Genomic DNA, 22544 nt, shown 5'->3' on the forward strand with positions numbered 1-22544 from the left:
TTATTATTTTAGTAATGAAGGTATATGTCCCTATTGAACTTTTTAAGCTCACCTTAACGAAATTTTGCTGGTATAGAACCAAAAACCTAAAAGTCTGCTTGTTGTCTGTTTTGTAATTATGTATAAGAAATAAAAAGATGAGCTTGTTGGCTTTTGCTCTCTTGTTTGAATAAAGAACTACTTTTGTGTGAACTTTGAGTAGTTCATAAGTTGTAATTTTGGCTGAAACTTTCAATAATGAATATGTTGTTTAGTTAATTTTGTTCCAAGCGAGTTATACATGCTTTTATTTCATGTCACATTCTCAATTATATTATTTAAGCTTATAATTAAGGTGTGATTCACGTTTTGAACCAAGGTTTATGTTAATCCTTGGGTTGGGGCGTGACACTACGTACCCTCGATTGAGGAGGGATCAAGTCATGATGTAGTTCAAAGGGGCGATGTTTTTTTTTTTGTTTTTTTTCCATACACAGTTTATGCTCTTGCGGGCTAGGAGCATAGTGCATTTGTTTTAAGGGTAGTAGCACTTCAAGAATCTTCTATTGATGGGGCTGATCTTTAAGCCATCTTCTGCCATGATTAAGTAGGCACCGTTGGTGTAAACCTCTTGTATTACGTATGGTCCATCCCATTTTGATGTGAACTTACTTTTTGTCTAGTGAGTTGTGATGATAGGCCTACACAATACGAGGGCGAGGTCTCCAGTTTGGAAAGACCTTGGGCGAACCTTCTTGTTGAATACCTTGGATAGTCGTGTTTGGTAGCATTCCAAGTGTTGTTGAGTTTCGAGCCTTCTCTCATTCAGCGCTTCCAGCTCTTGAAGACGCAACTTTGCATTCTCTTTATCAATCAAGCCTTCTTGTATAGCCATCCTTAGTGAGGGGATTTGACTTTTAAGCGGTAGAACAGCTTCCACGCCATATACGAGAGAATAAGGCATATCTTGGGTAGGAGTCCTATGTGTCGTCCTATATGCCCAAAGTGCGTCGTTTATTCTTTCGTGTCAGTTTCTCTTTGTTAGGCCGATCACCTTCTTTAGGAGGTTGCAGAATGTTTTGTTAAATGCTTCTGCAAGACCATTGGCCGGAGCATGATACATGGATGACTTGTGCTGTTTGAACTTGTATTTCTTGCAGAGCTCGTCCACGAGTTGGTTAGAGAACTGTTTTCCGTTGTCAGTGATAATGTAGCGAGGCACACCATATCGGTGGATGATATGCTCCTTGATGAAACGGACGACAGTTTCCTTCTTGACTTCCCTTAGGGGTATGGCTTCAGCCCACTTGGAGAAGTAATATGTTGTAGCTAGGATGTAAGTTTCTCCTGCAGATGACTTTGGCGTAATTGGTCCTACAACGTCCAATCCCCATGCGTCGAATGGCCATGAAGCAGTTGTAGGGTGTAATGGTTCAGGTGGTTGATGTATGAAGTTGGCGTGGAATTGGCAGGCTTGGCACATTTTGGCATGTTGTAGGCAATCCTTCATCATGTTTGGCTAGTAGTAACCCATTCTTTTGAGCTGGAAATGCAATTTTGGTCCAAATTGATGTGCCCCGCATATACTAGAGTGTGCTTCTTCCATGGCTTGATTGACTTATTCCTCACCCAGACATCTTAGAAGTACCCCTTCAAAAGAGCGTCGGTAGAGTGTTCATTTGTAGTAAAGGAAGCGAGGTGCTCGTCGACGTATTTCAGAGCGGTGTCTATGATCATCTGGAAGCTTTCCATGCTCCAAGTAGTCGATCAACAGTTGTCTCCACTCTTCAACGTCGACTGGAAGTACTGAGATAAGGTTTATATCATCTAGTAATATTTCAGTGATAAGCGGGATCACCCATCTTTGGCAAACTGGCACGTCTGCCGCTTCGTCTTCTCCTAATGTCATGCTCGAGGCTAGGTTGGCAAGAACATCTGCCATTTGATTTTCTTTTCTTAGCACATGTTCTAGTGTTACAGCCTCGAACCTTTGCAGTAATTGAGTTGCTAGCCGGAAGTATGGGACGAGATCATCTTTCCTCACCTCATATTTAGTCAAGAGCTTGGAGTCGCCATATACCTCAAAGGCTGTGATTTCCATGTTGATCGCCATTTGGAGTCCGATGATCAGTGTTTGGTACTCAGCAAAGTTGTTGGAGCATAATTCGCTTAGTTGGAAGGAATAAGGTAGTATTTGCCTTTGTGGCGACATGAATACTACTCCTGCCCCCGCTCCATCTGCTCGTACAGTTCCGTCGAAGAACATCGTCTATGTCGGGAAAATGTCGATGTAGAACACCTCTTCGTCAGGCAAGTCGTCTGAGATTTTCCCATCAGTCGGGATTGGGTGATCGGCAAGGAAGTCTGCTAGCGCTTGTCCCTTAACGACTTTAGTTAGAACGTAGATGATCTCATATTGATTAAGAAGCAGAGCCCATTTAGCAAGTCACCCTATTAAGACTGGTTTGGACATGACGTATTTGACCGGGTCAGCTTTAGCAACCAGGTGGATGGTGTAAGCGTGCATGTAATGCCTGAGCTTCTGGATGGCGAACACCAAGGCGAGGCATATCTTTTCTATTGGGGAGTAGTTTAACTCAGCACTGGTGAGAGTTCGACTGAGGTAGTAAAACGCTCATTCTTTATGGGATTCATTCTCTTATGCCAAGAGTGCTCCAACTGAACTTTCCTGAGCAGCGATGTACAATATGAGCGGTTTCCTTGGCACAGGCGTCCCCAGGACAGGTGGACTTGATAAATACTTTTTTATGCTTTCAAAAGCATTGTGGCATGCTTCGTCCCATACGAACGAAACATTCTTCTTCATAAGTCAATTGAACGGTTAACAATGCCCTACAAGGTTGGAGATGAAGCGTCTGATGAAGGCTAGTCATCCTTGTAGACTTTTCAGCTCGTGCAGGTTTCTTGGCTCAGGCATGCTTTGAATGGCTTTAATCTTTGATTGGTCCACTTCAATGCCACGATGCTTGATAATGAAGCCAAGGAACTTTCCAGAGGTGACGACAAATGCACACTTTAACGGGTTCATCTTGAGGTTGTATTTTCGTAGCCTTTCGAACACTATTCGTAAATCCTTCAAGTGATCTGATCTTTTCTTTGTCTTGACCACCACATCGTCTACATAACACTCTATGTTTTTGTGTAGCATGTCATTAAAGATTTTCTGCATTGCACGTTGATATGTAGCTCCAGCGTTCTTTAGACCAAAGGGCATCACCTTGTAGCAGTAGATACCTTTTGGAGTGCGAAAGGCTGTTAGTTTCTCGTTTTTGAGAGCCATGTGAATTTGATTGTATTCAGAAGAGTCGTCCATGAATGACAGTGCCTAATGACCAATGGTTGCGTCTACCAAGATTTTGATGGTTGGCAAGGGGAAGTCGTCTTTCAGGTAAGCATCATTGAGGTCCCGAAAGTCTACGTAAACACGTATTTGTCTAGATTTCTTAAGGACAATGACGAAGTTAAAGATCCACTTGGGGTATTGCACCTCTCAAATGAAGCCTACTTCGATTAGCTTGTCAATCTAGGCCTCAATTTGTGGGATGAGCTCAGATCGATAGTGCATTTGAGTTTGCTTTATCGGTCGTGTTCCAGTCTTGACTGCAGGATGATGCACAATGATGACAGGGTCAAGGCCGGGCATGTCCTTGTAGGTCTAAGCATCATGGATTTGATCTTTTTTGGGAGAGCTTCAGGCACCATGTATTCCTCCATATAGAACTTGGCGTCTGCAAAGTGTGATTCAGCTTCAGTGAATGGCTTGGTATCACCTAAGATCACTTTCACTTCTTCCTGGTAGAATTTTAAGCATTGGTGGAGGGTGAATGGCACTACTTCATTCCCTTGGATCCAATGCCTTCCTAAGAGCAAGTTGTAGGAAGTTCTTGCATCAATCACGTGGAATATCATGCTTGATTTGAGTTCACTAATAGTCATCTCCACTCGGATCATGCCCGTCGCTCTTTGTCCTCATTGATTAAAACCTTGGATTAGTAGACGGCTTAGGGATAGTTCATCCATCTTGATGTCGATTGTGGCCATTGTTGACTTTGGCATGATGTTTATGGCCGATCCACCATCCACAAACATGTAGTTGACTTTGTGTTCCCTTACGTACCCAAAGAGAGGACGGTTGTAAGGCTTGAATCCTAGTAGCAAGTCTTCGTCGGTGAAGTGGATTGCATCCTGGGTAGCATAACACATGGCATACTCATGTGGTCGAAGTTTCAAGTCTTCATCCTTACTTTCTTGCACTTCATGGTTGTCGGGACTTGCCAAGACCGCTGTTAGAGCTCTTCACATCTTCTTTGGCAATCGTAGCACTTCCTTGATGCTAAAGTGTGTTGACAGACCTTCTTTGGGCGTGAGGGTCTTTTCTTCCTCAGTGGAGATAACTTTGCCTTTTGAGGGCTCTTCTATCTCTACTTTAACCATGTGACAGGCGAAGGTAGTGCACTGTTGGAAGAAGTCATTCGGGAAGTACTCGTGCAAAGAGACAGGAATGCGTGGCTCTTACTCCATAAGTTCCCCAGCGTACGTTGGCTTAGTAGCTCTTGCGTTTCCTTTGGGCTTCCTATTGTTGCGACAGCGGTGCTTTCTCCCTTGCTCCCCCTTTGGCCTTGTGGCTTGCGGTCTTGGCTTCCTCGTCTTTTTATAGGTCACAAATGTCCACCATTCTTCATCATCGGTAGGTGCATCTTGGTCGTTTGCCCCCAGTGATGGTTGTGCAGAAGGTACCATGAAGCTTAAGCATTGATGGGAATGGTCAAGTGTCACTTTGAGAGGCACAGGATCGAATGATCCAAACGCAATTGTAGTAGTATGTGTTACGGTCGTGTCTTCAAGGTCGAGCTCGATTTGCCCTTGTTGCGCTAGCTTCATGATGAGTTCTTTGAGGACGAAGCACTTGCCAACAGAATGGCTCACGATACAATGGTACTTGCAATACCTAGGATCGTTTACGCGATTCATCTTTTCAGGGCGCTTGCATTCCGGTAACTCGATCACCTTCTTTTTTAGCAAGTCGTCTAACATTGCATCCATGTCTCAGTCAGGAAAAGGATACGTCTTTTGCTTCATCTCCCTCAAGGTGTTTTTGTACCTGTCTTGGGTGCGAGAAGGCTCATCTCTCTTTATTTCCTTCGCTTTGTTCTTGGAGGAGATTTTGACAAGCATGGAGGAGGTCTTGATGGGGGTAGTGTTGACGGTAAAAACTTCCTTGGTAGGCTTCTTCCAGTCTTGTCTACATTCGGGGCGAACACCTTATCCTTCTTGAAGTTAGTGATTGGCTCATTCTTCCCGTGATGGGCGATACTCAGCTCCATGTCGTGGGAACGAGTTGCCAACTCTTCAAATGTTCTTGGTTTTATGCCTTAAAGGATGTAATGTAACCCCCAGTGTATACCTTGAACGCACATCTCAATGGCGGAGGTTTCAGAAAGCTGATCTTTGCAATCCAGACTTAATGAACGCCATCTATTGATGTAGTCGATGACAGGTTCATCCTTCAACTATTTCGTACTGGTAAGTTCCAGCATGCTTACGGTGTGGCGCGTGCTGTAGAAGCGGTTGAGGAATTCCTTTTCTAGCTGATCCCAACTGTTGATAGACTCGGGCTTGAGGTCAGTGTACCAATCAAATGCGTTACCTTTCAATGAGCGCATGAACTGCTTAACGAGGTAGTCTCTCTCAGTCCCAGCATTGTTTAAGGTTTCAATGAAATGGGCGACATGTTGCTTTGGGTTTCCCTTTCTATCGAACTGCATGAATTTTGGAGGCTTATAACCCATCGGCATTTTCAAAGCGTCAATCTTCTTGGAGTAGGGCTTTGAGTACAACACGGAGTCATGTGAGCTTCCTTCGTATTACGTCCTAATTGTGCTTGCGATCATCTCCTGCAACTGCTGGATAGAGAGAGATCCTATGAACGATGTTGCTTGGTCTGGCTTCAGCTTCTCTTCGACTTTTTCCGCAGGAGGCTCCTCATCCTCGTCATTTTCCTTCTTTAATGGGTTAACCCTTGGGTCGACTTTCACGTCGGGCTTCGCATCTAGTTGGTTAACAAGTACGGCGATTTGTAAGTCTTTCTCTTCCACAGTCCGTGTGAGTTTTACGATCGCTTCATTTATTTAAGCCAGCTGCTCCTCGATTGAAGTTGTTCCAGTAGTCATGACTTGCATGGCTATGCTGCTGCTTAAGTCGGCATCGGAAAGTAAGGGCTCCAAGTACTTCCTTGGGCTTTCCTCTCTTTGCGCCCTTAGCGAGGCTAGGGTGATCATAAGCTCGTGCCTTGGGTGCTCTTGTTCTTTTGGCAGAGTTGATGCAGGGGTGGAAAAGGCAGCAAAAATAGCTCTTGCCTTGCTTCGAGTTGTGACGTCTGGAGTGACACCACCTGTAGTGATGACACTTTTGTTCTTTACATTGGTTGTGAGAACAACTTGAACCTTCTTTGATGTCATTTGTGCTTTTTGCAGATTCGAAGATAGATATGAGAGGTAGAGAGATCCCATCGGGCATGCCAAATTTGTAAACACGAATATTCCTGCAATGAATGAGACAAGAACACGTGTACAAAATAATATTTGTATTAATGATTTAAGGGTTACAATCTCTTCTATAAATTTAGCCTCTAATTCCATCTTCGTAATGTGTAGATTTGTGGATTGTACTGTTGATCTAAGCCTTCGAGGTTTGATCTTAGGATAAACAGGTGATGAATGATGAACGCTTTCTTTAAGAGGCCGTCGGGGCTTGATCTTAAATTGTGGAAGTTCTTCAAGGGCCGTTGGGGCTTAATCTTGAAGGAAGATTTGGTGGAAGTTCTTCAAGAGCCGTTGGAGCTTGATCTTGAAGAAGGATTTAACAAAGAACGAAGAAAGCTTTCTTGATCATTCAGGATTTGCTTGGGATCTTGAGGGTTTCAAAGCTTCAAGGTTTTGGTGTGATGTCTATTGGTTTTCTCTTTTTTTTTATCCTTTGATGGAGGAGCCTATTTATAGGCTTTGAGAATGAATCACCACCATCCTTTTTTTTGGTGAAGTAAGTGGATGTTATAGGTGAAGTGAGTGGATGTTGTAGGTGAAGTGAGTGGATGTTGTAGGTGAAGTAAGTGGATGATGTAGGTGAAATGAATGGAAGTTGTAGGTGAAGTAGATGTTGTAGGTGAAGTAAGTGGATGATGTAGGTGAAATGAATAGAGGTTGTAATTTTAATGCATTGGTCAACATTTATTTCATCGAAATTTCGATGTCTACAATTAACAAGGCTACTTAAAAGTAAAAATGATTGTGTAAATAATCTTGTCCAGAAGAAATGAAACAAAATCTAAACCGACAGTCACCGCCTGATGCCTAACGTTAGGGACTTAGCTTCTCTGCCCTCCCAGTTCCCATACACTCTCATCCCCTCCTATTTGTGCGTTCACGGTTAAGCCATGTAAATATTTTATATCATTATTGCTTTTTATCTTATTATCCCTATAAAAATCAATATAAAATGTTAACGTGACTTAATCGTGATCGCACAAAAAAAAAAGGAATGTACGGGATTTGAGAGGGCAGAGAAGCCGAGTCCCAACGTTAGATTGCTGGTAAAAGAAGCAAGCAACCTCTAATCAGACAATCAGTCAAACATTCCTCAAGTTTCCAAAAACAAATTAAATCTTCCAATTAACGAATTTAATACAATCCTATCCGCCATGAACAACAACCCACCACCTTTTTTTTCAACTTCTACAAACAACAACAACAACAAAGCCTTTTCCCACTAAGTGGGGTCGGCTATGTGAATCCTAGAACGTCATTGCGCTCGGTTTTGTGTCATGTCCTCCGTTAGATCCAAGTACTCTAAGTCTTTTCTTAGGGTCTCTTCCAAAGTTTTCCTAGGTCTTCCTCTACCCCTTCGGCCCTGAACCTCTGTCCCGTAGTCACATCTTTGAACTGGAGCGTCAGTAGGCCTTCTTTGCACATGTCCAACCCACTCATTCCTAATCTTATCCTTTCTCGTGAGCCCACACCTCCAACGAAGCATCCTTATCTCCGCTACACCTATTTTGTGTACGTGTTGATGCTTCACCGCCCAACATTCTGTGCCATACAGCATCGCCGACCTTATTGCTATCCTATAAAATTTTCCCTTGAGCTTCAGTGGCATACAACGGTCACATAACACGCCGGATGCACTCTTCCACTTCATTCATCCCGCTTGTATTCCATATATTCTGTCTTTGATCGGCTTAGGCGAAGACCTTTAGATTCCAACACTTCTCTCCAAAGGTTAAGCTTCACATTTACCCCTTCCTGAGTTTCATCTATCAACCCTATATCATCTGCGAAAAGCATACACCAAGGAATAACATCTTGAATATGTCATGTTAACTCATCCATTACCAATGGAAAAAGGTAAGGACTTAAGGATTGTTGATGCACAAAATCAGTGAGGACTTTGGTACAACAGAAAGTATTAAGTTTGTGACCTTCGCTAGATTGCTACGGTCATTAGTGTGGATAAGTGATGCGAAAATTATCTTAACACACAAATTTAACCCTCTTTTATCAATTGTAGTAAAGAATGTAAGTAGGGATCGTTCTGGACCGGGGATTAGGAGGGCTTGCTAATAACCTCTAAACTGACTCAAAAACATAAAACTAAACTTAAAAATACTTAACAAGACTCACAAGACTCAAAGCAAACTTAAAATACTCAAAACAACTTAAAACAACTAAATAAACTTAAACTAGACACTAGGAATGACTTTGGACGAAAATTGACTTTTACTTGAATCAAAACATTTAAAAACACAAATTAAAACAGATTCTAACTAATTAGACACACTAAAGTAAAGGGGGATTGAGTTTTGGATGAAGTTGAAACAAACAAACAAGTATGAAAAACTAGACAAATTGTAAAACAAATTTGAGAAATAAGATGATGGATGGGATAGCTAGAGGCTTTTTCTCCACACATGACATGTATGCAAATAACTTGATTTCCAGTTACTACTTCATTGAATTATGAATGACAATGCTCCAATTAACCGTGACATTACTAGTTAACTCTCATATTTTCCTTGTTTTATTGGATTGGATGACATCATTCGACAACCCAAAACATTCTTCTGAAGTTCCCTACATGACATCATAATAGAGATACAATCAAAGATCATTACGTTTAATGAAAATCATTAGCATTGACAAAGCACTTGCAACTATGACATCATGTCACTCATGCTAGGAATTGAACTTAACGCGATCGTTTATAAGCGACCTTCACTACATGTGAATATAAGTTTGTAACGATTATGTGAAACTTCCTTATATTCTAGCAACGAATTTATGCATGCCAATTAAGTGTCGACCCTTAATTAACAAATACAAATAAGTTATCAATCAAATAATTAAGCCAATTGCATTCACGATTCAAGAGTTCATAACTGGAATTTATCAAATTATATTGCACACATAATCATGGCTTTGAAATCACCCCTAGCCAAGAGGGGTTTAGCCACTCATATTTACAACAAAACGAAAGGAAATGAATTTAAACATTAGAAACAAAAGAAAGAAAACACCTAAACGCTCCAACAATCCAAGTTGGACAGCTAGCACGTCCAAGCACTTTCCTTCCCTTCCTTTCCTACGGCATAAGGTGTTGGTGAGTGTTTGAAGGTTTGTTTGTATGGAGGAATAGATGTGAAGATGAATGGATGTGTTTGGATGAAGGTTGTGTTGAATGCGGCAAAGAGTGGAGAATTATGTAGATGATGTGTGCGTGTGTTTTGGATTCATGTCTCCCTGAATATGTCTTTGGATGGATATATTTATAGGCTAGGGAGAGGATGTAGTGGGTGGTGGTAATGAGTGGATGTGTTGGGTGAAATGAGTGTGCTAAAATGGTTATTTATAGGGAGAGGATGATGCACAAACTTCAAATTTCGTCCATTCCTTTTGCTCCAAGCATATGTTATCCATTCCATGCCCAAAAATGCTCCAAAATGCTCCAAAATGCACTTCTTTGCCACATTAACCCTTTGGACCTACAAACACACGAAAATAACTTAAAATACTAAAATAACTACGAACTAACAACATAAATGCCAAGAAACAAGCTAACTAAGTCGCATAAATATGCTCCTATCAAATTCCCCCACACTTAGCTTTTGCTAGTCCTCGAGCAAAACAAAACAAACAAAACAAAACAAAACAAAACACAACCTAGACCTTCTAACAATTGCCTCAGGGATTTTTAATGAAACATGACGTGTTAAAAATCATCATTCCCATAGATTTTGGTCATCCTTACACTTGAGCACATACTTAATCACATTCACCACTTACTAGTTCACAATTAACCAATTAAAACGATGTTTTGAATGTAGTAACATGCCTTAGAGAATTTGCTCAATTCCTTACAAGATACTCTCTATTTTCACACACATTTTCTTACTACACACCCTACACTAGTATATGTGAGAAGATTGATGTACACACGAAAGATTAGGACTCACATATGTTATAACAAAGAAAGCAATTTTCTGGAGTTATTAAGCATGTTTAGATATGATCTCATGAATGGAATGCTACTACTTAGATGTGAGAACCAGTGACACCATATGCTCATACCAATTTCGAACTCCACAAATTGAAACACACAACACTCAAGATTGAAGTCAAGGGTTGTAACAGGGCTTGGGGGTAATGGCTAACACAGAAAGGATAGGGATAACAAACGTTCTTAAAGCGATAGTAAGCAAAGCAATGGAATAGACACTTGGAAATCACTTTAGAATGCAGAATCAACTTTTAATTACAAAGGGAAGATTTATGCAACACTTAGGGCCGAATTCAATGTTTTGAACCCTTTTTTTAACAAACAACACTTTAGAGCTCTTTTTCATACTTTTTTTTTTTAATTCTTTTTTTTTCTTTTTTACCCATGCCTTATTAAGGACTTTGGCGCGCACACACACACAAGAATCACTTCCCCCACACTTACTTTCTGCAATACATTGATAAAAAAGGAGTTCATTTTAAGTCATGTTTTACTATGCTTCAAGAACAAGGGTGATGGATGGTCCTAACACTAGGCTAGGTAAGGATAGTGTGGGTTAACAAAGAACATAGGCTTAACAAGGCTCAACGGGGTTAAACTTAAACACATAATGAAATAGGGGCACGCCAATTTGGCTTTGGTGGTCACTACACAACTTCATCTTGAATATATGTTATGCAAATCAATAGCATGCTTTGAATGAAATAGGCATGAGTTCTAGCATTTGGAACTAAATGATGAAACACCTTCTAAGTAGCAACCAAGCAAAGAATAATGAGATCATGCGACTTTAGAAAACAATGATGCACAGATTATTAACTCTCCAAATAAACGTTTAGGCTCAAGTCTCACAACGTTGTAGCGTTCATTTTAGTTCCTTCTTTCAAGCATGTTACAAAAACTGATTTTTCCTTTATGATTGCATGTGAATTCATAAATTATAACCACAACCAAGCATACACCAAAGAGTTTCAAATTTTCATCCATGTTTATAACTCTCTTTAACAGTCATGTAATTAAAAACCAAATCCTCATCATTGTGTTGGAAGGTACCCTAAGACACAAACAAACACACAAAAACAACTCTTTTTGGGTTTTTCAAAACAATTTTTCAAATTTTTATGAGATTTTCGGATTTTTATGTCAAAACACACTAATACTCCAAAACAGCATAAAAACACTTAAAAACAGCAAGGAGCAACACTAGAAGTAAGGGGTGATAAACTCCCACGAATTTCATGCAAAACAACTTGGTTACCCCCCCACACTTAAATCGAACATTGTCCTCAATGTTTCAAGCATAAACTCACACAAACACAAGCAAACAATCAAACAAACAACGAATAAACATGACAAGTATGGCAAAGTAAAAACCAGACAGAGTAGAGTTTAAGAACGCAAATTTGGTTTTGGAGATAGATGATCTTGTTGTCTTTCCACAGCTTTGATCTCGAACTGGTTCGGAATTCTGAGCGAGAGTTGGTTTCAAATCAGACTCATTCTGCTGGGTTGATTTGATTGTGCAGTCTGCATTCTTCTCTGCTTGTTTCTTCTGCACGGCAGACAGGCACGAGGTAGAGGTGATGGTCTGTTTCTTTCTTCAATCTTTCCAAGTGCCCACCTCTTGCTTTCTTTCTCCTTGTCCCTAGCTGAGGATGAATTAGCACATTGTCTCCACATGCTTCGAGGTATCATTTTCACTTCCCTTATTTGTTCCCCAGGCAGATGTGGTAGACGAAGATGAAGCATAAGATGTTGAAGATGAGTACTCGAGAGCAGGGCTAGGTAAGCAATCAGGAAGGGGTTCCAGGCAGTCGATTCCAGATCGGAAGATTGATACCAAGTGCTGGCTGATTGCTCTCTTTCTCCTTGTCCCGTAGATGAAAACAACGACAAGAAGAAGGACAGGGAGAAAACATGATATGAGATACTCTTTCTTTCAACCTTCATGATATGAAATACTTTTGCTTTGGATGAGTTGTTTGCAGAGGTACCCCAAGGAATAAAGAACACTGAGTGACTCGAGAGGCTTCGTTGGGAAGGCATTCTCGGAGATGAAGAAAGGTTATGTATGTCTACCTTGCAATGGAGGGTAAAGGTTGACATTTATAGGAATTAATAACCGGTACTATTCTTTCACTCTTGTCGGCAACCGTTGGATGATTTAACAGTAAACTTCACGTGTCTTCTACTTTACAAGAAATCTTCGACAGATTGCCCGTAATTTCCACAAGGCTGAGTGTGCATGTGACAGGCGCTGACACGTCTGGAAAAGCAAGTGCCTCTTCAATATCTGGAATCGACGCTTCGACAAACTGCCCGTGATTTCCGCAAAGCTGAGTGTACATGTGACAGATGCTGACACGTCTGGAAAAGCAGATGCCTCTCCGATTTCTGAGCTTGCCTCTTCGAGTTCTGAGCTTGCTTCTTCGAGTTCTGAGCTTCGTCGAGTGCAAAGGTTGCATGTGACAAGTGCGGACAAATATGGAAAATAAGATTGGCCCGTGGTTTCTGAGCAGGCCCAGCTTTTGAGAAAGCTAGCGCCTCTTCGATTTTTGAATTGGCCTCTTCAATTTCTGAGCTCGCCTCTTTGATTGCTGAGCTCGCCTCTTTGATCTCTGAAATCCCGTCGAGTACTGATTTTTATAGAGGCGCGCAGTTCGTTTCAAAGCAATTTCCGCCTGTAGAAACTCCCTTCATTGCCCTTCTAAGATCTCGATTTGTCCGACCTCTTCTTTCTTCAACACCTTTGAAAATGTTTAGCCCATCCGATCGTCGTTTTGACTTGAACCTTGGTGAAGAGGCATCCATGCCTTCTCCAAACAACATATGGCGCCCATCCTTCATATCCTCTACTGATCCTCTTACCGTTGGGGATTCGATAATGAAAAATGATATGACCGCTGCGGTGGTGGCCCGGAACCTTGTTACTCGCAAAGATAACAGACTACTTTCCAAACGATCTGATGAGTTGGCTGTTAAGGATTCTCTGGCTCTCAGTGTGCAGTGTGCAGGTTGTGTCCAATATGGCCCAACGTCTATTGCTCGAACCCGTCAAGTTAAATCATTGGCGGCTGAAGTGATGAGTCTCAAACAGGAGATTAGAGGGCTCAAGCATGAGAATAAACAGTTGCACAAGCTTGCACATAACTATGCTATAAACATGAAGAGGAAGATTGACCAGATGCAGAAATCTAATAGTCAGATTTTACTTGATCATCAGAGGTTTGTGGGTTTGTTCCAACAACATTTGCCTTCGTCTTCTGGGGCTGTACCGCGTAGTGAAGCTCCAAATGATCAACCTCCGATACCTCCTCCTTTTGTGGCTCCGCCGACTGCTAATGCTCTGCCGACTACTGAGACTTCTCCTAAGCAGCCTTTATGAAGGCTCCCTCTTGTATTTTTCTGCCTCCTGTTCATTTTCAACGAATTTTAATGTAAAATACCTTGCATATCTGTCAATGTTTCAAAAATAAACCTACAACAAAAACAATTAAACAAGCAACAAATAAAAATGACAATCATGGCAAAATAAAATTGCAGAAAAGGGAAGGTTTTTAGGAACGCAAAACATGGGTTGCCTCCTAAGAAGCGCTTGCTTTAACGTCTTCCAGCCTGACGAAACTTCCTTCTAAACTTAGATAGGGCCCATAGCATGGAATTGATCCTTGAATGGAAGGTGATACTTGACGTGATCCGGCAATGGTTTAAATTCTAGTGTAGGTGCCTGAATCATCAACATTAGCAAGTTAGTATATAATAAAATCGAAGTTGGAGAAGATGGCTTACTTGCTTGCTCCAACACAAACTCAATTACGAACACCACATCTTTGAAGGTTGCAGGGATATGGGACTTGGCCAAATTTAGTGTTTTGAGAATTATGACTTTTCCCGTGTCATAAAATCCAACTTCTTTGGGAATTTTCGTCTCAAGTGTATCTTCTTTGATGAATTCTAGACATTCTCCATACACTTCTTGCTCTTGATTCTTTGGAAAGGTTTCGAAGATGCCTTTCTCACCCTCTTCTTCCTTGGATTGCATGATCCTGCAAGGAATAAGGACATTTGGTGAAACGGGGTCAGGACAAATTGAATTTAGGCTTACCTTGGTTGTAGTGGACGGCATAGAGGGCATATAGGGCTGCGGCAAGGGTGGTTTTTCCCTTGCCGTGGCCTTGTTATTCTCCTCTTCTTCGAACAGCAGCTGTTCATCCATGTTTTGGCTTGGTTTGGATGTCTTGGGTTCACCTCTAACCTTCATAGCACTTCCCAAAGTGATAGCATCATGGATTTCAAAATCTTCCTTCAAATTTTCAATAGTTGAGTTAGAGAGTTCACTTTGCTCTTGAATTTGTGTCGTGAACTCCATAATCTCTCCAAGTTGATTTTTCAATTTGCTCATCTCCTTAGCTTGATTGAGCATTGTTTCATTTTGATTTTGCTGCCACTGCACTAAAGAGGTTAGTAATTGAAAAATTTGATCACTATCCGTGGACATACTTGAATTTGATTGGAATTGTTGTAGGGGAAGCTGTGGTGGCTGCATAGGTGTTAAATAAAACTCCTCAGATTGCTGCCAATATCCATCTTGTTGAGCCTCCTTGGTTTGATTTTGTGAGCCCTGCACCAAAGAATTTATTTCATCAAAAATTCGATCATAATCTATTAACGAACCTGAGTTTGATTTAGCATATTGTATATGAGGTTGTGATGGCTGCATAGGTATTGAATGGAACTCCTCTTCTTGCTGCCAATATCCATCTTATTGGAATTGTTAAGGTTCTATGTAATCTGAATAATCTCTCCAATCCGATTTGTAAGCGGTGGAAAACATGTTGTCCTATGATTGGCTATGGCCTTGATAACCCCAAGCATCTTTATTCGCAGCGAATTGAGAATATTGCTTATCCTTGCCCATAGGACACACCACATGTAGGGACACTTTGCATTGTGGTCCTTTCGGCATATTGTAACAATTGAGAAGTAAGTTCCGCCAATTGAGCTTGAATGGTATCAAAATCCATGTCAAGTTCCGCCAATTGAGCTTGAATGGTAGCAAAATCCATGTCTTACTTCTCTAGTACCTGAAATCAAGGAAACAAAACTAAATCAAATATCAAAAGTAAAACAAAAAAAAAACACAAACAGAAACAAAGTCAGTAACTAAAAACAAAAGACACGAAAATAAACAAAAAGAAATAACAAGGGATTAGCAAAGTTGCTAATCCCCGGCAACGGCGCCAAAAACTTGATGCAAAAATTATCTTAACACACAAATTTAACCCTCTTTTATCAATTGTAGTAAAGAATGTAAGTAGGGATCGTTCTGAACCGGGGATTAGGAGGGCTTGCTAATAACCTCTAAACTGACTCAAAAACATAAAACTGAACTTAAAAATACTTAACAAGACTCACAAGACTCAAAGCAAACTTAAAATACTCAAAACAGCTTAAAACAACTAAATAAACTTAAACTAGACACTAGGAATGACTTTGGACGAAAATTGACTTTTACTTGAATCAAAACATTTAAAAACACAAATTAAAATAGATTCTAACTAATTAGACACACTAAAGTAAAGGGGGTTTGAGTTTTGGATGAAGTTGAAACAAACAAACAAGTACGAAAAACTAGACAAATTGTAAAACAAATTTGAGAAATAAGATGATGGATGGGATAGCTAGAGGCTTTTTCTCCACACATGAAATGTATGCAAATAACTTGATTTCCAATTACTACTTCATTGAATTATGAATGACAATGCTCCAAATTAACCGTGACATCACTAGTTAACTTTCAGATTTTCCTTATTTTATTGTATTGGATGACATCATTCGACAACCCAAAATATTCTTCTAAAGTTCCCTACATGACATCATAATAGAGATACAATTAATGATCATTACGTTTAATGAAAATCATAAGCATTGAAAAAGCACTTGCATCTATGACATCATGTCACTCATGCTAGGAATTGAACTTAACGCGATCGTTTACAAGCGACCTTCACTACATGTGAATATAAGTTTGTAACGATTATGTGAAACTTCCTTGTATTCTAGCAACGAATTTATGCATGCCAATTAAGTGTCGACCCTTAATTAACAAATACAAATAAGTTATCAATCAAATAGTTAAGCCAATTGCATTCACGATTCAAGAGTTCATAATTGGAATTTATCAAATTATATTGCACACATAATCATGGCTTTGAAATCACCTCTAGCCAAGAGGGGTTTAGCCACTCATATTTACAACAAAACGAAAGGAAATGAATTTAAACATTAGAAACAAAAGAAAGAAAACACCTAAACGCTCCAACGATCCAAGTTGGACAGCTAGCACGTCCAAGCACTTTCCTTCCCTTCCTTTGCTACGGCACAAGGTGTTGGTGAGTGTTTGAAGGTTTGTTTGTATGGAGGAATAGATGTGAAGATGAATGGATGTGTTTGGATGAAGGTTGTGTTGAATGCGGCAAAGAGTGGAGAATTGTGTAGATGATGTGTGTGTGTGTTTTGGATTCATGTCTCCCTGAATGTGTCTTTGGATGGATATATTTATAGGCTAGGGAGAGGATGTAGTGGGTGGTGGTAATGAGTGGATGTAGTGGTAGGTGAATGTGTTGGGTGGTTGTAATGAGTGGATGTGTTGGGTGAAATGAGTGTGCTAAAATGGTTATTTATAGGGAGAGGATGATGCACAAACTTCAAATGTCATCCATTCCTTTTGCTCCAAGCATATGTTATCCATTCCATGCCAAACAATGCTCCAAAATGCATTTCTTTGCCACATTAACCCTTTGGACCTACAAACACACGAAAATAGCTTAAAATACTAAAATAACTACGAACTAACAACATAAATGCCAAGAAACAAGCTAACTAAGTCGCATAAATATGCTCCTATCAATAAGTATGTAAAAGGATAGAGACAGGAGAGCAAACACAAGATGTACGTGGTTCACCCAGATTGGCTACGTCCACGGAGTAGAGGAGTTCTCATTAATTGTGAAGGGTTTACATAAGTACATAGGTTTAAGCTCTCCTTTAGTGGGTACAAGTGAATGATTTAGTACAAATGGCATTAGGAAATATTTTGAAAGAATGATCTCCTTTTATATAAGAGAGTTTTTAGCCTTTATTTGACATTGACACGTGTCGTGTTGTGATTAGATTCTGATGTTGACACGTGTCGCGCTATGATTGGCTTTTGATGTCGACACGTGTTGCTCTGTGATTGGCCTCCTGGTTGGAGGGGAAGCTCTTCGGTTGGGGACTTGCAAGATCCAAGCCGCTGAGTAATCATGAAACTTCTAAGTATCGAAGTGTGGTATTGTCTTCACATGCCTTATCTGTCTCATAGGTAGATGTGGCATCTTCTCTGGAAGTACTCTTCCTCCGTCCAGGGGTGGTATCTTTAACTGGTGAAGATGCACAAGGTAATGTATCAATTTCACTTGAAGCTTACTTGTAGTTTCAGGCTTGGTCAAGCGCGATACAAACCATGTAGTAGGAGTCCCCCAAGTCGGCGAGCTAGGGGATCTGCTGAAAGAGGTGACAGACAACGTAAGCAATCAGAGCTCTAAGCAATCAGTCCCAGATCAGAAGTTTGATTTCGAGTTCCGGCTGATTGTTTTCATTCTCCTTATCTTGCAGGCAGCATGAAGGATAAAGAGAAGAAAATGAGAAGAGATGATATGAGATACTTTTGCTTTTAAAGAAGTAACTTTCCACAGGCTTATTCTTGAACTGGGCTGGAGGGATTTCTGGTTACCTCCAGAGTATAAGGCCGACTGAAGAATTTGAGGGTCAAAACAAGTCCATCAAATCTAGAGTACGTTCGACCCTGCTGATATGGGATACTTTTGCCGTTGACAAAGTAGTGGAAGTATCGGCACGTGTTCTGTTACGCTTGTCTCCACATGCTTCCTTGTATCCTTCTCACTTGCCCTATCTGTTCCTCAGGCAGATGTGGTATCTTCTCTGGAAGCATAAGATGTTGAAGATGAGTACTCGAGAGCAATGCCAGGTAAGTAATCAGGTAAGGGGTTCCAGGCAGTCAGTTCCTGACTGGAAGCTTGATTCCAAGTGCTGACTGATTGCTCTCTTTCTCTTTGTCTTGCAGGTAAGAACAAGGCCAAAGGAAAAGATAGGGAAAAAACATGATATGGGATACTCTTACTTTTAACCCTGATGATATGAGATATTCTTGCTTTGGTGTAGCTTGTTTGCAGAGGTATTATCGGGAGGAAAGAAAGCTGAGTATTTCGAGAGGCTTCGTTGGGAGTGCCTTCTCAGATATGAGGAAGGGTTGAGCATTTTTGCAGGTCTGCCTGTCCGTTGAGGATGAAGGTCGACATATATAGGAGTCTCCCTAACAACAAGTAGTAATGCTATTCCTTTACCCTTCTTGGTCATAGCACTGTAGTGGGAGCTGCCAGCTTCACGTGTTTTAACTCTGTTAGAGCACTTTGAAAAAGTGGTCTGTGGTATCTGGAAAGCTGATGTTGCATGTGAAGATTACAGACAAGCTTTATCCAAGGAGATCTGGCTCTCGAAGTTGAGAAAGCAATGCCTTTTCGGTTTTCGAACAAGCGATCCTGTCGGGAATCTGGCTCTCGAGATTTGGAGAACGGTGCCTCTTCGATTTTTGAGAAAGCAATCCTGCTGGGAGTCTGACTCTTGAAATTCGAAAAGCAGTGTCTCTTCGATTTTTGAGAAAGTAATCATGTTGGGAGTCTGGCTCTCGAGATTAGGAGGACGGTGCATCTTTCATTTTGGAGCAAGAGAGAGAGAGGGAGAGAGAGAGAGAGAGTATAATGAGCAGAACAACGAGGGGTCTGAAAGAGGACAAGGTGGGACCTTTCTTCTTAGCCACTCTGTTGCTCTGGTTCGTCTCTGTCCTGTTCGAAATACTCTTCCACCGGCGGTCGGAGCTGCTCGCCATTGTTGCCGGCTGCTTCTTTTACCAATTGGCCAACTGGGTTGTTCTCAGTTTCGTCTCTCGTGACCCTCTCTTCGTCAACACCTCCGTTTCTCTCCTCCACTCCTCCATAACTTCCGCTTCAGGTCTCTCTCTCTCTAACTTTTGCGTTTTGAAAATGTTTGATGGGTTATCGAGTATGCTCCGTAGTTTAACAAAAGATGGAATCTTTGTACTGAAATTAACATTTGAACTTTGTTAGCTCGAAACCCAGTTCATCACTAGCAGGTTAGCAGGTTATAACTTGGTATTAAGCTTGCCTATGTGCCTAGATTTATGTCGTCTTATGATTGAGGCTGGTTTGGAAGCCATTGTTTCTTTGATTAGATTGGATATGATGGGGTCTCTGAGCGCAGAGAGACTTCGCTACAACCCCGAGATGCCACCATGGCTTTCTGGTCCCCCGGTCCAATGGCATTGTATCACTGGCCCAAAGGCCATGGTGGCAGCACGGAGAGACTTGACTACAACCCAAAATGCTACCATGGCTTTCCGGTCCCCTGGACCAATGACATTGTGTCACTGGCCCGAAGGCATTGGTGGCAACCCAGGGTGTAGAGAAACTATTCCCTGTAATATTTGTAAAAGTAGAATTTTATAGTATGAATACTTGACTGCAATGTTATAGATTCTTGGGCTACGGACGAAATAGGTGCCTGCATATAGGATAAAGATAAGAACTTGCAATAGCTAAATTGAAGAACATTTTGAGTCGAAGTTCCGAAATCGAGGTACTTAGCTTTCGACATTTGTATAATCAATTAAATTTTCAAGTCCCCTACAATACATTTCCAAACGAGTTTTTTCACTTATTTCTGTAACTGGCGTGAGTGTATCTTTCTTCATTCGTATTATATTGGACGTTAAGTTATGCGTGTTTATTTTTGCAGTGGTATTCATTTTGGTTAGTCAGTGGTTAAGAAATGGTTTGGTTGGAATGTTTGAGCACTCGGAGTTGGTTGGGCATACTTGGCCATGGGCATACCCAGCTCTGTGCTTCTCATGCGGTTACTTTGCATATGATCAGTGGGATATGCTGCATTATGGGTTATATAGTGGTTGGATCCCTTCCATCCTGATGCATCATCTGGTTCTCCTCATTTGCTTTACTCTTGCTTTGTATCGGAAGGTCACCATCAATTACCTTATTCTCACTCTCATTTGCGAGGTACGTTGAACCATCTTCTTGAAAGCTTTCTTTTCCTTAGGTTTTCCTTTTCTTCTTCAGATAATATTTCTTAGTGTAAAGAAAATTCATCCAAAGTGTAAACTGCTCGGTTGAACTGTAAGCCATTTGGACCCAGAGACGATTTGAATCCATCGGTGTGTCCTCACGTGTAAGTAATGTTATGTTGTGATCATTTCATAACATATTGCATAATGGTAGATGATAACGAAAATGTCAGCAACCTCTTTTCCTGTTTTTTTTTTCTCCTGATTTTGTTTGAACGAGGGATGGAAAGTCTCATTTAATTTATTTCTCATTGAGGTGCTCAGCTTTACTAGGTTTTTAAGTTATTTTCCCTTGTAAATGAATTGTCTTGATTACTCCTTTGCTAAGATTTATCTAGTTAAAGTAACTACAACCTCGAAATGAAATATTTCGATGTTGAAATAATAATATGTAAAACATGGTGTTTGGGTTAAAACTTGCCAGGAAACGTCCCCATCGGAAATTCCTCCAGTCGAACACATGGTAACTTCAAATAAATGCTAAGAATCTGAAATCTTTAGAGGGATTTAGACTCATAACGTGAATTCTGCACAACAGGAAACTGGTTCTGATATTTCTGTTTCTTTCAACAGCTGCATTCTATCTTTCTGCATGTGAGGAAAGCGCAGCGGATGGCTGGCATTCGTGACGCTAGAAGCAAAATTGTAAGGGCAGAGTGGGTTCTTAATTGGGTAACCTTCACTTTTGCAAGGACGGCAGCTCACCTTCTCGTCACAGCCAAGCTCTTCTGCCGCTTGCACTGTTTGGGATGTTCAGAATGAACTTTCTGAATGCTTCTCTTGGCATTGACCTCTTCCATGCCTTCAAGAGAGAGAGGAATTCTCGGCATGCTAATGCTTATCATGAATTACAAGGCCAAAACAGAGAGTTGCAAATAATTTTGGTTTCTATTGTTTAATTTAATTGATTTTGCACATGAAATCATCATCGTTTCTTTGAGAAAATAAACAATGTAAATTATGTGATTATACGAAAAATATGGTTTGTTTCCATCTAAGGGTTTTTTTTTTTTTTTTTCCGTATCAAATCATTTAGTTTATTTGGGTGTTAAGAGATGAAAAAATGAAAAAAAAAAATTCAGGACAAATTTAAAAAGAGGTCCTACCGGGAGTCGAACCCAGGTCGCTGGATTCAAAGTCCAGAGTGCTAACCACTACACCATAGAACCCAATTTGTTTGATGAGTACACTGGATGAAATAAAACGGTAAGCTAAGCTAATTAAATATTAATACTTTCGGGCCAATGCTGTGTCGTTTTGGATGAGAATCCTCTCCGGATTTTCTTTGTGAAGATCAGATATTCTATTTGTATTTAATTTTAAATTAAAAAATTCATAATGACTTTTGGAAGCCCGATGTACGATAAATGGATAGGATGTGAGGATCCGAATGGGATCCACATCCGCTAGGAGTGTGGTTCAATTGACAAGTGTTAATCATGCTACGCTTAACATTTGAACACAAAATTTAAAATTCAAATTGATTCACGACCATGGTCTAAAATATCGATATTATCCCGATATTTCCATTGAAATTTCCGTGTTTTTGGACTACTGATATTTCCGATATCATCGATATTTTAGATCTTGATAGGAACTCTATGTGGTACTAAGTCACTCATGTATTTTACCATGCAATATATAAAGTATAAAATATTGTACTGATTCATTATATATAAATGATTATGGTGTGTTTAAACTTCTTTCATTAATTACTACATATTTTCTACACTCACAATGTTTGCCAACTCGCTATATAATCAACTTAAATTAGTTAATC

At 40.4% G+C, this 22544-nt stretch overlaps 1 protein-coding gene, 1 non-coding gene and 1 pseudogene across 2 annotated transcripts; 1 reads left to right on the plus strand and 2 right to left on the minus strand.

Annotated features, from left to right (window-relative positions):
- Positions 1–1654: 1654 nt before the first annotated feature.
- LOC139198077 (uncharacterized) lies at positions 1655–2245 on the minus strand. Its single transcript, XM_070826334.1, has one exon. It carries the CDS (start codon positions 2243–2245, stop codon positions 1655–1657), a length of 591 nt encoding a protein of 196 aa, XP_070682435.1.
- Positions 2246–19338: 17093 nt separating this feature from the next.
- On the plus strand, positions 19339–21757 carry LOC103441579 (uncharacterized; annotated as a pseudogene).
- Positions 21758–21861: 104 nt separating this feature from the next.
- On the minus strand, positions 21862–21933 carry TRNAQ-UUG (transfer RNA glutamine (anticodon UUG)). The gene has a single exon. It is a non-coding gene; the product is annotated as a tRNA-Gln (tRNA).
- Between the last annotated feature and the right edge of the window lie 611 nt (positions 21934–22544).

This window comes from Malus domestica, chromosome 08 (genome assembly GCF_042453785.1).
Source record: "Malus domestica chromosome 08, GDT2T_hap1".
NCBI classification, from domain to species: Eukaryota; Viridiplantae; Streptophyta; class Magnoliopsida; order Rosales; family Rosaceae; genus Malus; species Malus domestica.